The sequence below is a fragment of the Anarrhichthys ocellatus genome, unplaced genomic scaffold (assembly GCF_004355925.1).
Source record: "Anarrhichthys ocellatus isolate YVR2014 unplaced genomic scaffold, GSC_Weel_1.0 scaffold16, whole genome shotgun sequence".
NCBI classification, from domain to species: Eukaryota; Metazoa; Chordata; class Actinopteri; order Perciformes; family Anarhichadidae; genus Anarrhichthys; species Anarrhichthys ocellatus.
This window is the reverse complement of record NW_022280046.1, coordinates 660385-675170: the sequence shown is the minus strand read 5'-3', so window position 1 is coordinate 675170 and position 14786 is coordinate 660385. Positions and strand designations below refer to the sequence as shown.

General features: G+C 40.3%; 1 protein-coding gene across 1 annotated transcript; it reads right to left on the bottom strand.

Annotated features, from left to right (window-relative positions):
• Window positions 1-259: 259 nt before the first annotated feature.
• ggt1b (gamma-glutamyltransferase 1b) lies at window positions 260-10812 on the bottom strand. The gene is made up of 13 exons (XM_031855766.1): window positions 10713-10812; window positions 9049-9253; window positions 8811-8941; window positions 8603-8692; window positions 8186-8378; window positions 7925-8085; window positions 7359-7508; window positions 5320-5456; window positions 4225-4412; window positions 3992-4119; window positions 3523-3635; window positions 3292-3405; window positions 260-2471 (listed from the first exon to the last, which is right to left on the bottom strand). Exons 2-13 carry the CDS (start codon window positions 9213-9215, stop codon window positions 2325-2327), a joined length of 1719 nt encoding a protein of 572 aa, XP_031711626.1. The 5' UTR covers window positions 9216-9253; window positions 10713-10812; the 3' UTR covers window positions 260-2324.
• Between the last annotated feature and the right edge of the window lie 3974 nt (window positions 10813-14786).

Here is a 14786-nt window from a genome sequence, read left to right as displayed (position 1 = left end):
TCTTTCACTCAAAGCAGCAGCAGCTAAATAATCCAGTGATGACTTATGACTTTCACTGTTCGCACACTTTTAAGTCACAAAGCCCCTTGATGAAGCAAATTATCGCAACAGTTACTTATTTTATGTTATTATAGACGCATTTGTGTTCCTCATTATTTTGTAACCATCATGATGCCATTTATGGCAGCGGGTCGAGTTAAGACCACACAGACTGATATACACAGATTCTTTAATGCCTAAAGGGTAAACAAATATTCAGAGTTGCATAACTCTGAAGTTCATTATAACTATGTGGAAGCGAGATTGTGCTTAATTGGGCCTTAAAGGGAAATTCTAGTGTGACGTGCTCATTTCCGTGCTCTTCATCTAAATAATTGTAACCACGCCTGGTAATGCAACTGAAGATATATTCATATATATTTTGCAGGACGGATTGGTGGACTTCAGGGCTAAGACACACAGCCTGCAATATTGATGTAGTCATTAGATACAGTCTTTCATCCCCCTCTCTCCCCAAATGTCCTGCCACTCTATGCTGTGAATAAAGGCCAGAACACTTGAGACACTTGAATCTGACAGGATGTTACAAGTCAGCTGGAAGCCACACAGCTGATGGCTGAGTCATCATGATTAATGCTTTAATTGACTCCAGTGCTCTGCCTGAACAGATGCTTTGATCGAGTCATGGCTCCGTAAGAAACACAACAAAAGGAAAAGGAATTTCATGTTAGCATAGCTGTATGGCGCTAGGGACGACAATGTTGGTCGCTCCACTACTTTGGTCCAGAATTAAATATCTGGATGGATTGCCCAAAAACTTTGTACAACATTCATAGTCCCAGAGGATGAATCCTACTGACTTTGGTGATCCCAAAGTTTTTATTTAGCCTCACTTTGTCCAATACTTTAGTTTATGACCAAATAAACTGACTGCCTCAGCTGTGCTTTGTGTTTAGTGCCAATATGGCAAAAGTTATCATGCTGAACTAAACAAAGAAAACAATACCTGTTGAGCATCAGCATGTTAACATCTTCTCCTTGAGCATTTTATCTGCTGACATTAGCATATAGCACAGAGCTATGCCTACGTACTCACAGAGCTAATAGCATGGCTGTAAACTCTTAGTATTATTAACCATTCGCTTGCTGTTGGTGCTCTGTAGCTTTGTGAGGACCCCACGTCTGTCAAGTAAAATGAATGAGATTAAAGCCTGAGAACCAAGAACCATGAGACTTTTCTACAGTGTTTTAATAATTAATAATTACAGTATCTGCATTTCAAGTGAAAATCTAGAAATAGAAAACATCTACAAAATCTGCTTCATCAATTTGATAAAAACAAATCATTAAAATTACAAAATAAATGATCTATTCACACCGAGATTATCCTTCATTTGTTTTTAAATAAATACATGTGTTGTTTAACCACTTAATATTACAACAGTTTTTATCACATATGAACCAGTCATTTGTAGCAAAAAGTCGATAAAGGCAGAATCATTTTACACTTTTATGCACGTCAGTAATTATGTAACACATTTACATTCCAGCTGAGAAAAGAAGAGCCCTGAATCCCAGCAGTGACAGTGAGCAGCAACAGCTGCAATGTTATTATGGGGTCATTACAGGCCGTTGCACTCTGGGTTGTGGGAAATTACTTTAGTCATTAACTAGGACAGTTTATCAGCCCCTGAGGTGTGATAGTCCTTGATTTTAACAGCATCTCATGCCTGCTCTTCCTGTGTTTGCTATCATCCCATATGAACGGTTCTGGTGAAATTTGTTAAAGTTTTAAATGACTAAAAACTCATTTGAGGTCTGTTACTTTGGGTTGATTTTTTCTGTGGATATATCCTTAATTAAGACTTCAGATTTTTGCAATTGCTCACATCACATCTTTAATGGACAATAACTACGGGAAACGGCTTTATGCTGCTAATGATTTACAAAAGTGCTTCATCAATAGTTAGAAATTATGACCGACACTGATGGTAAAGCTATCCTTTAAAATTACATCCAATGGCTTGTGCATTTCTTAATTACATGAAATGATGAAGTGACATAGAAATGCATGAGACATGAGCGTCAATATTCCGAATTAATTTCAGACTGAGGCACTTTTCTTTGGTCATAAACGAGCAAAAAGTCAATCTGTTATCAGAGTTGCATTGTTATGCAGCACATGAAGGTTATTCTAACTGAATGAGAGACCAAATGACGTTCCTAGTTCTTTATTAAGTCTTTGATCTCTCAGCTCCTACCTCTGGGGTCAAGGTTCACATGGACAAAAGTCTCTCTGCACAGTCAGAGGTGTGTGTATGACCTCAGTACCCTGCGGCGTACGCCCACTTGCGAGGATCCGAATTAGCGTGGAGTCCGTCTTCATAGCAAACCACCGCCTGCACCACAGCTCCTGTTGATTTGAGGAACTCTGTCTCATGGTTCTTTAATGCCAAACCAGCCAGGATGCTCTGCAAACAGGAGCATATATGAAGGCTCCATGCAAACCAAGGAGAACTGAATAGGTGCATGTACGATCTGTTTATCACACAGCAGGGTTCAACAACACTGTGTTTCCAAAGTTCCTCAGGGTCTTCCTGTTACTGTGTTAACCATTTTGATAAAAGCGGAACGACGCCCTTTTTGATAATTCATGTTGAGTTACGTCTGTGAAAACAACTTTATAAGCAAAACATCTGAAAACACTGAACTTGTGGTGCGCTGCCTGCCACACATTACATTACAGACATTTAGCAGACACTGTCATCCAAAGCAACTTACAATTCAGATTATATTACATTCATACACCGTAGGCACAGCTACGGGAGCAATTTTGGGATTAATTGTCTTGCTCTTCGACATGCGACTAACAGAGCCAGAGCCGGGGATCAAACCACCAACCCTCTGATTGAAGGACGGCCCTGCTCTCCACTTAGCCACAGTCGGATGTCAATCGATGGGATGTTAAAATCACATTAAATTGAACTTTACATCTCAGTGAAATAACCAAATCAGAAGGTAAATTCTCCAACTTCTATTCTTCTATTCATTTCTGACCACAAACTAGACTTTTACCAGTGCTGAAACATTTTTCTCCTTGTTCTCCACATCCCTGAAGGTAAATATAATGAACAGTGTCCGGGGGTGCCGGTCACGACTGAGGTACTGTATCACTGCTCAGTGGTAGCCGGGCTTCTGGTTGAGGGATTGTCTCCCTACACACCACACCACCCTACCCTGCCATTAGTCACATACAGTACATCAGTATTGTTTGCGGATTGTGACACTCACTTTGTCAAAGTCAGGCTCTGCTACAGTGGCGTTGGGACTCAGCTGGTTGTGGAGCCTTGGATCTGACACAGCTTTATTCAGGTTGTAGTCGAAGAACAGTGCATTCAGAATCACCTACAAAACAGCAAACATGTCCGCCAATGATAACTTCACAGCAGAGGAGCAAATACCTAGTTATCATAGTACACTTCATTAGTTGCAATGCTACATGTGAGGTGGCTTGTGTCTTACCTGAGTGACTGAGGTGGTGATTTTTGTTCCTCCTGAGCCTCCGACCACCATCTTAACTTTGTTGTTTTTGTCAAGGAGGATGGTTGGACACATAGAAGACATCGGCCTTTTTCCTTTCAACATAATTTAAAGGTAATTTAAGTTAACAAAGTAGTCAAATGAATCAAGTGTATGACCTTTGCAATGTATTATTAATAACTTTATAGAGGTCTGTTATATTTTGATGTCAAAGAATCCACATTAAATCGACTTTGATTCAATGTTTTAAAACAATGAAGGTAGTGAAAACAATTGATCCACTCTATGTTTTTTAAATGCACAAAAAAAATCATTATTCAAAAGCCAAAATAACATAGTGTCAGAGGACAGGTCAACCTTTGAAGTAGCCCAAAAACAGACAATCTTTACAATTTAACTGGTTTATGTGTGTATGTGTGTGTGTGTGTGTGTGTGTGTGTCATCATCTCACCTGGCCTGATGAAGTTGTTAGGTGAAGGAGGCACTCCAAAGCCGTTTGTGATGAGCGGAGAGCTGAAGTCGTCCATCTCATTGTTGAGAAGTATCCCTGTTGATCTTGACATGACTTTAGAGCCCAAACTGCAGGAAAACAATAACAGTTAAGATATCGGGGGAGTTACAGGCCGAGACCAATTAACTAAGTTAGTTCAAAGATATTGGTGAAGGTCAAGTAGTAGGACATACAATTGGTTGATGGTGCTGGTGGCAGCCACAGCGCTTCCATCTTCTGCTACTACAGAGAGGTGTGAGGTCCCGTGGTTTTCAGGCAGGTAAAACTCAGGCTCGTAATAGTTCATGTGATGTGTGGAGTCATCTGTGATCTTTTCACGGAGGTCATCGGCATAGGAACTTGAAGTCATATTTTGGATGAGCTTTGGAAGAGAAACACGGACACGGAAATAATTCATATATCTTGTTCCTACAAATCCAAGACAGGCAGAGTGGAGGCTTTTAAATATGTCTCAAGACACTCACGTCTGTGGGATGAAGTAACAGCAATTCAACGATTTCTCCAAAGATGAATCGCTTGTGAAACTCTGCTTTGTGTTTTATTTTTGGTGCACTTACCCTTCAGAGTCAGTCATTTTACTATTAGAAAAAAATCATTGTTCTTCACACTGCAGTCTAAACAGCAGGTGAATATGAATTTGAGAAATTATGTTTATGTTATAAACTACAAATCTGAACAACATTATGCTAGATTACATTTATCATAAAGAAACATTGTTAAAGACAAATTTGCCATGTTGTAAAATGTTGATACTGAATGTATCTGCAAAATTAGCACTTAATTTATTTTCCTATATATATATATATCATTATAATTCCTGCTCAGTGCAACGAAAGCATGATTATTCTACTCTATTTATGGTTGCATTGAGGCGCTCACAGCAGTGGTTAGGAAAAGACTGTGCCCTTGGTTTGAGATTGAAAAAGTCAACAGTAACTTCAAGACTGAGACAAGATATGTTATCTTCTTTTAACATTTAACTGAAAACACAATGACCACTTTCCCTAAATGTAACGAGTATGTTGCTGACCTCCTGTGGTATGACCTTGCTGAGATGTACAAGTTCACTCCGACATCATGACATCACTGGATAATTTCTGACCACAGAAAACACTTCTCAGCTTGGTGCCATATTAATCTTTAACCAAAACGCTTTGTTTGCACATGATAAAACATTTAATTTAACTATGTGTACTATGTGTGTATTCGAGGATGCCTGACTTGTGGTAGTACACTGCACTACACTCAAGCAGAACCAGTGACCTTACATCTGTGATGTTGAGAAACATCGGATCTCCAAGTAAGGTCCTCTTTGCATAAGCAAAACGAAAAGCCTCCACGATGCGATGGTAGGTCAGGATCTTTTTCTCTGTGGTTGCCATACTATCCGAGGTGAAGTTGTACCCTGTAGAAAATGTAACAATCATCAGTAGCTTGATATAAACTACAGCTTCACTCACTGTGTTCGTTCGGATGGCTGTTGAGGTAGGAAAGGAGACAGCTGAAATGGACTTGACCCAGCCTGTTCCTGTGTTTTTACTTAGTCTAAAAGCTGCTGTGACCAGACCATGGGTATTAGCCTGAGCTGACAGCCACTGGGGTAAACGGGAGGAGAAACTGAGGGAACCGGAGAGTTTTGGTTTGATGGGTTTCAGCTGTCAGACAGAGGCAGGAGTCACGGTAAATCAGCAGGACGAAAGTTTTGGGCAGTCACTGAAATGTGTGCATGAAGCCTCGACCGTTCGACTGTGTCCAATTAGAGGTAAATTGGTGAGATTAGTGTTAGCGTGGGAGACAGGGGGCCGCAGTGAGTGGGTGGCCAGTCAGAGGAAAGTAAAGGTTCAGAGAGATTAATTACTTTGGAAGGAAGTTTCTCATCCAATCCTCAAAGGCAGACACTGTCACTGTACTGAAAAGCAGCACAGAGACAGCACGAACATTTTCTGCTATGATCAGCCAACATAGGAAAAAGTTGAATCAGGCTGATTATGATGTACACAGATATAGGTAGCAATAATTTGATTAGCAACATATTAATGAACTTCACTGGTCAGACTCTGAGCCTCTCAGATGTGTAGACACAGACTGCAATTATCTTTGGATCTTAATAACTTCAATCAAACAAAAGCCCTCCTGTCAGGGTTATAGAGTCGTTCCCTCAGGTGTTTTAACTGCATCCTCTAAATTGTTTCAGTAGCTTATTGCTTTATGTACTTTGGAGGCAGCATCTGTTGCAGCATCAACAGTTCAAGTGCTAATACGTAAAAAACAAAATAGGCCTTTTGCCAGTTTCTTCTTCCAAGAGTAATTCATACATAAGTATGAGGCTGTCTGATCTGTCACAATTTCAATTCAATTTGGGAAATATACGCTTATTCAAGTGTAAAAGTGACAATTCACAAGCGATTTTCTGGATTTTTCTTGGCCACAAGATCCAATATGTTAATTTATGAGGTTTAGGTGCTTTAAAAAAACATGAGACCATCTTGAGATGGGATCAGAACAGCTGCAACGACAAATTGGGCCAGGGCCGTTAGCTGAGGGGGCCGCACTTCTTAACCTCCTATTTCTGGCGCCATTGCTGTGACTATACCCATCTTCACACTCTGCCTCCGTTTTGATCTCAACTACACACCTGTAAAGGGTCGTGACTGTATCTTGCACGGTTGTGGCGCTTTCACAATGACAATATCTGTCCACAGACAGAAATATAAACACTCACACACAGACTGACAAGGTTAAAACATTAACAGTGTTGCTGTCGCAGCTGGTGAAGATAGAACCACAACCAGCCTGGCTGTTTCCCCTTTACTCTAGTCTTCATGCTAAGCTAAGTCAGCCGGCTGTTAGCAGTAGCTTACTTGGCGTGAAGACATTTTAAGTTGATTGTATCAATCTTTTCATTTAAAGGCCTTGAAAATTGTTCCTTCTTATTTCAATGCGATTGTACGGCAAAACGTCACACATGCTCTGCCTTTGGTTCTTAAGAAGAAGTCTTGTGTCATTTAGTCATATAGTAGTGCATGTTACTACTTTGTAAAACAGTTCTACAGTACAAATGTGGGTCTAGGTTTTACAAAGTAGATCAAGATTCTGTGAGGTAACTAAGTCAACAAAGCTTTTAGAGTAGATTTACTGTCGAGAGGTTTATTTTGAAGCCTGGAGAGGGGGTGTGAATATTCACTCTGTAGATATAATTCAACATGCTGCTCACAGTGGAGTCTGAGAGAGTGACTGGCAAAGGGAAGGCAGCTCACATGAAAGCACTCCCACTCGGGATGTTTTTGGACAAAGTATCAAGGCTTACCATTCAAGATGTTTAATATCAGCGAGAGCACAGGGCCGCTAGCGGGGGCATTGGGAACAGCCATGGTGTACTCCCCCACATTCACCCTTAAAGGCTTCTCATTCAAGACAGGCACATAATCCTTCAGATCCTCCATTGTGATGATACCGCCTAAACATGGATTGACACACACTGTGAATGCACACTAGGACAGAACTGGAAAAAATAAATCCTCCTCAAAATTAGCTATGCACGGAGAAGTGGATGTTAGTATGTTTTAATATACGCCTGAAGTGTTTTTTTTAGCAAAAAACAGAAGTGGCGATGATGATAATGATAATGTCCTTGTGTGTGAGATGAATTCGATGGTACAGAAAGATGATCTAATCTGCAGAAACAGCTGTTTGGATTGTAAAATAAAGTAAAACGATGACTCAATTTGAGAGAAAGATGCAACTTTTTTACTATAATTGTGGAAACTTGAATTTGCTACTAATTATAACAGACTTTTTCATCCAACAAAGAAAATAAGCTTTTCAGGAAACTATATGATTTTAGACAGTAAATACAATTAAAACAAAACCTACCTGCTGCCTGAATATCTGTCACAAGGTTCTGAGCCAGTTGTCCCTGATAGAAAGCATTAGGACCCTCTTCTGCTATTTTCTTATAAGTTTCTGCAAGCTTGGTAAATATGATGGTGTCATTTTCTTTCAGGACGTCACCATCTTTCCCACAAAACACTTCACTGAAATAGATGAAATGATCTTAAAGTGGGAATGAAACATTCCTATAATCTGAAATAATCACACACTGATCTTAAATTGCTGAGGGTCGATGCCTCTCACCACAGGGCTTCGTCTTTGATGATGGTTTTGTTGTGTCTGGACAAAGCTGAGGCAAGTGCCCTGCCCAAAGGAAAACCCTTTTCTGCAAGATCAATGCTTGGCTGGAACAAGTCTTTCCAAGGCAGTTTGCCGTGTCGTTCGTGTGCCATCTCATAACCTCGAATCTCCCCCGGTACAGCAATAGACAACCCTCCTACCAACCATAGAAGCAAAGGAAACAAAGACTTAGATTATTGCCTCACAACATACATACACACATACTGCTTCTTATTCCTGAGTTTAAGAGTCTGTCAAAGCCCTCAAAGACTACACTCTCTTTTATCTGTCACTATCACAAAGTCATCTTCTTTCATAATAGTGTTAACTGCAGCTTCCGTCAGCTCATTTCTATGTCTGATAGCGCTGGTTAAACATTACCTTTCTGGGATAGATCTGTGCTGTTCCCAAACATGTTCTCCGTTGCATTGCGTGGTGCCGTCTCCCTGGCATCAATGGTCTCAACCATCCCTGTGTACAGGTCACAAACCAGCATTTATGATCGAGATAACCATGAAGTCGTGTGAATTTGTTTGCGACGGTAGAAAGTAAACAGAGGACTTTGTGGTGGCAACGTAAGTGAAAGTACCAGTTTTGGCGTTGTAGATGGTGAAGAAAATTCCTCCTCCGATGCCCATACTGTGAGGATTCATAAGTCCAACACACAGTAATGCAGCTATAGAAGCATCTACTGCAGACCCCCCTTTCTTCAGAATGTCTCTTCAGTAAAATGTATGAAAACACAGGGAGAGAAAGGGTGTATGGTTAGTTTTGTTGTTATGTTCATGCTTCTATCTTTATGGATGTTTCAGTCTGTAAACTCTCACCTGCCGACCTCTGAACACGGCCCAGCATCTGCCGCCACAGCTGCCTTCAAGTACACCTGCTCGCCCGGCTGCTTCCTTCTCCCGACACCAAAGAAGACACCCACGAATGTGGCGACTGATGCCAACAGCAGCAGCGTCAGTGCCGCAATTATCATCTTCTTTACCATATTTATAGCGCAGGAACAATCAATGCTTTATTTAATGCCTGTCAAGAGAAAAAAACATTTACATTTGTGTACATTTTAAATGTATGGAATAGCAGTTGCAAAGAGCTGCACTTTGCAAAATCAGAAACAAGCAAACAGAAATTACACATAGATGTGTATAGATACTGCAATATCAGCAGTATCAATAAATATCCAGACATTTGGAGCAATATTACTCACAAGAAAATGTAAACCCACGTATTGAAATGTTAACATAAAAATGTAATACATGTCAATAAATAACTCTTTAGAGGAGGTAACTTGATACAACAACAATACACACAACCTACAGCATATTTCTTATGGGAATAAAGCATACAACAGCTGGTTAACAAATGTTGAGCTCCATCTGTGTTCTGTTGCCGCATGTGCCAACTCAAAATATAAGTAACCAAGTAACTACGACACTTAACAGAGTAATGAGTGAGGCAGAAGTTAGTGTTGGACTAATTAGCTCACACGCTGTCACGGGTGCTGCTCGCCTTTACGACTGCGAAAGAGAATGACAAGTGAAATGATGGTGGCGCTGGACCTATTGAGCCTTACTGCCACCACTTTTTGAAAATGTACCTCATTTATTTTGGTTTTCAGAAGGACTCACTTTAGTCAAAAAGCATTAAAAAAGTATCCCACTAATTAAGCCTTGAACTCCTACAACACTGCCAGCCTCACGATTAAGAGTTTAACCAAAAAAAGGATAAAAACTGATGCAGCAGAACCTAAAATATTGTCGTTTTTATTCCATGCATTGTTCTGGCGCCTACATTACCCACAATACAACTTGACAGCTGACAGTTTAACATAGATTCGGTGTGTTATAGTAGTATTCCCCAAGGAAATGTAAATATAAATTGATTGATTGATTGATTGATTGATTGATTGATTGAATAGTGGATTAGATGAAACAGAATTTACGTAGTTCAGTACTACTGTCAAACACCTACGTTGAGATGTACACAGAATGTAACCTATATAAATAACAGAGGGATTTGGTGCTACCAGCCAATAAACCTTCTAATTGTTGTGTTTAAGTAAAGTCGTCCGAGTCAAACAGTTTTGTATATCTGAGGTGATCTGACGGTGAGGCTTTGTGTCCTCCTGGCTTTACATTCAGCAGCCAATAAAGAGAGAGTAATTCAGCTTAAAAACACCCCCATTCGCTCCAAACGAACAAAATAAATTAAACCAGATTACGCAACATTGGATTGGTTCGGTCGCACAGCACAATCATTTTTGTTGAAACCTGTACACAAATCATTTATACAAAATTGTCTCCTACCTTGACGTCTCAAAGAACAAAGTTGCTTTAGCAATTAAAAGCTTAAAAGAAACTTTGTGAGGTCAAACAACTACATGTGGAAAAATGTAAAGCCTAGCCTTAGATCTGGATTCAACATTGTACCACCTGGATTATAGAGCTAAACCGTCCCAGACATGTAAAACAATTTTCTATCTTACCTGGTTTTTCTCTCGGGCCCTGAGCAACAGGCTGTTCCCTGCGAGCATTTGCCACAGTCTGCAGCAGTTTATGGGTAAGAGACTTACTGTGCTTCTCAATGTGTAACTATCAAAGTCATTAACCTTTAACCCAGTGGTTCTCAAACTTTTTCTGTCACGCCCCACTTTGGAGGAAGAAACATGTTTCATGTTTCCAACAAAATTGGAACAAAATGGTCCATGTTGAACTTTTATTGAAACATTTTGTGACTCCTCCATCTGTGCTTTTTCAAATAATAGAATAAAGACAATTGTAATCACTTTCAAGTAAACCAGATTGCTCCATCAGACAAAAACAAATACAATGTGCAATCACTTTGTTAGAACAATGCAAATAAAGTTCAATCTGTGCAAAAAATAACTAATATTTGGCAAGAAATTGCTTATTGTGGCTGCAATTAACCTGTTCTGCACTGAATATCTTTCCAAGATAATAACAATAAACTGCAACCTGTGAAAAACTAAACAAAATGAGTACAGATGTGCTTCACACATACCAGGAGCATTTTATTTTAAATATGAGCTTTAAAATGTAGCATTCTAAAAGTAAAATAATAGCTGTGATTTAACTACTCGTGGGACTATTGGGACTGTTTGTCCACTGGCTGTGGTCATCACAGTGAACAGTGTGTACAGTGTGATGACGGGGGCATGTTTCATCACGTTACGTTTTTTCCTCCTAAATCGTGATAATGACAAACGTCAACAGTCCACAGAGTTCCGCATGCAGTGGAAGTTAACTTAACCCAGCAAGTCTGAACTGTAACGGAACATAACTGAACATAAACTGTAACGGAGGGAAAGACGCTGTAGACAGCTTAACGCTGATTGGCCAAGACTCGACAGTTTGAGAACCACTGCAACCCACCCCACCATAAAACACCTATCTTGTGTTCGGAAGGGGAGAAGGGGACGGACACAGACGTAACAACTTGAGACAACACTCAAGTTATCGCTCAAATAATTAGTCATCTGTACTCAATTTTCACATAACTTTGCAAAATACCACGAAGCAATTGCACGAGCCTGAACCTGAGAGGAAACAACGATTTGCTGGAAGAGTAGTTATTCATCTACGGCAAACATTAACAGTGGTTTGCTGGTGGTTTATCTCGAATAGATGACATGTGACTCTAGGTAGTCAACACAATGACACAATGACAGCAGGGATCCGTTTCACCTCTCTGACGCAACGGCTCACAAAACCTTTGATATTTAAGTTTTAAATAAAGTGCCTCCTCACCGGGAAAATGAAGGCTTTCAGGGCTGCGAGGGAGAAGATCACATCTGCCATGAGGGGGAGGAAAGAATACTAAGAACAAACTGCAGAGGAACAGTGTGAAGGGGTGCAGAGCTGGAGGAGAAGGGTCAGTTAAATAAGCATGCCAGGCCAATAGGTGGAGGCCAACAGGGACAGGAAAGATGACTCAACTTTGACACCGGGACCCCAGGATCAGCTAAGCCAGGTTATCCCAGAATACCTACCCCCACCGATAAAAGCCCTTTTTTGAATTGACCCTCCGAGGTTGGGATGGAACTCCTAGACTGCACCATGAAATGATTCACAGAGAAAATTGGCGGACAATCGAATTAGTTTAAGCTTCAGATGGCCTGAAGGCACTCAAGGAGGTGCATGTACTGTATGTAATTTGAGAAAAAGCCCTGACAGCCAGCCTTGAATTTGATTCCCAATCAAATAGCTATGATTAAGTTATAAGTCACTCAGGTTAATATATTTTTTTTTTTTTAAAGAAGGAAGCAATGGCGCTGCAAGAACATTTTCTACTTAAGCAAAAATCTTTCATCTTTCAATACAAAAATTCTTACAGCAACATCCAGGGAGACTCCATGAATGCAGTCTACTTTTCACTCATTTGGTCCGTGAGTTGGACTTTTAGTTACAGCTGTGATAACAGCAACACTTATTGTTTGTGTTTTCACAGCTGTAGCCCATCAACTGTACTAAATATCCAAAGTTGGTTACATAGCTCCATTTCAAACAGAACCTTATAGACAGGCATGCTATGTAGGAAAACACCGCACTTATCTGGGCACTTACAAGCTGACAAAACACGGTTAACCATCCTGGAATACTGTTTTACTTAAATGAAGTGGACCATATCTGCTAAGCAGCTGCACTGCTCCATTTTCCTGATTTCCTCCTTTTATTCAATGAATGCTGTTTGCATTTTGCTACCACTGACAAAGCAGCTTTCATGATATGCGCTGCCAAGTTTGCCCCTTTCTTCTTCTTCAATTTTTTCGGGTATATATAAAGAATGCTTGTCAGAGCCTGATCATATAACACACATCTGTGCTGTGCTACGAAAATCAACAGGCTGTAAATCAATTCTTATGTTGGATGCATGTAAGCCGAGCCACGAAACACCTCCACGGAGATGTACGAGTCCCACTTTTGGCTTGACACCGGCTGCTGGAGGACGCCACCACCATGAAGAGTAAAAGACAACGTCACGTTATTCTCACAGGATTCACCTTGAATATAAAATGGTTGTAGGCACATAAACCACAGAGTGACGCTGGTGTACCTCATGCAGCGAGAAGCAAAATCAGCAGCTTCTGAGATGATACTAAATATCGTGAAATATTCCTTTCCAACATACTGTACATCTGCTCCTGGGATTGTCCTTCTGGCTGTCAACTCTGTCACCTCCTGCACCAAAACATCCCGGAGTTTGCTGCATACGTCTGGAGACACGAGATAAAAGGTCAAGTTTACGGTAAACAGTGACAGCTCACAGAGAGTTGCTTTAAACTTCTCAAATGTCCTCTAGTGTGACGTTTTAAGCAGGACGGCATCATTTGTAAGCGTCTTCCAAAAACATTTAAGAAATAATACAGTTTTCTGATCTGACAATGCTGTGGTGAGGAAAAGATCATGGTTTGCGTTCACATGACTACTTTAAAGTGGAGGAATGAGATGGCCTCACCTGTTGCACGCAGCTCATTTTCTTTTATAGTTTACACTTAATAGTTAATTTTCTCTTCATTGAGTTGGCTGCCCTTTTGACCTTATGCACATAAATCAGCAAACAGATAAATGATGACATTGCTTTTGTTTCAGACATCATGCTTCATTCAGTATTGTTGGCAGTCCGTTAGTGTATTTTTGTAGGGGCAGATTTAGTTAACTTCTGTAAGGTCACATGGTTTAGTTTGTCTTCAGTTAACTTTGCCTACATTTGTTGTAATTCACATTTCTTTGAGTTACCAGTGCCGAGGGTGGTTGCTGGTGCTGAAGGAACAATCTTGTCAAGCCTGAGTGAATGATGCACACCTTAAAGCAGAGCTCTTAAATACAGGAAGCGTCCAATCAGAATGTATCATGGGGGGGGTTGGATTTCCAGTTTAGAGATTTTGTTTATTTCTTTAGAGCATATTAGTTTGTTGGTTTTGGTTTATTGCTTAAATATTTATACTAAAATGTTCCTGTTTGTTTTTTTGTTTAGTTTAGTTTTTGTCTTTGTGTTGCCCCTTTGTTTAAAAAAAATGGTCTGCTCAGCCATGTTCCCCTTTGTGTACAGTACATAGTTTAGGTAAATGAAACCCTCTTTGCTCGGTCTCTCACTGGGAAGGATCATACTCCATGAGGACTCCATACCACCCAAAAAGAAACACAGTAAATTGGTACAAACCTTGTTTTGTGAAGAATGCTGTTTTTTCCTCAAATCCAGTGTCAACAAAAAAAAATATGAACCTTGACAATCCAGGAGATCATCGACCCTGAGAATGAGGTGTTCGGTGAAATCATGCAATCCAGACAGAGCCTGTGAGAGCCATTAGACTTTAGTACCAGCATGATTGGGATGCATCACTACTGTTTCCATGGCTTTGCCTTTAGGCTGGGAGGTGGTACGACTTATTGCACTCAACCCCACTAGGGGTTGTTAAGAGCTTATGCTGTTATATCAGACAGGGCTGACAGTGAAAGCTCGGGCCCTAACTCATCTCTCATACCCACTGACCAGAGACACAGATTCACCCCACGCTTTTATTTGGTTAACAAGATGCATC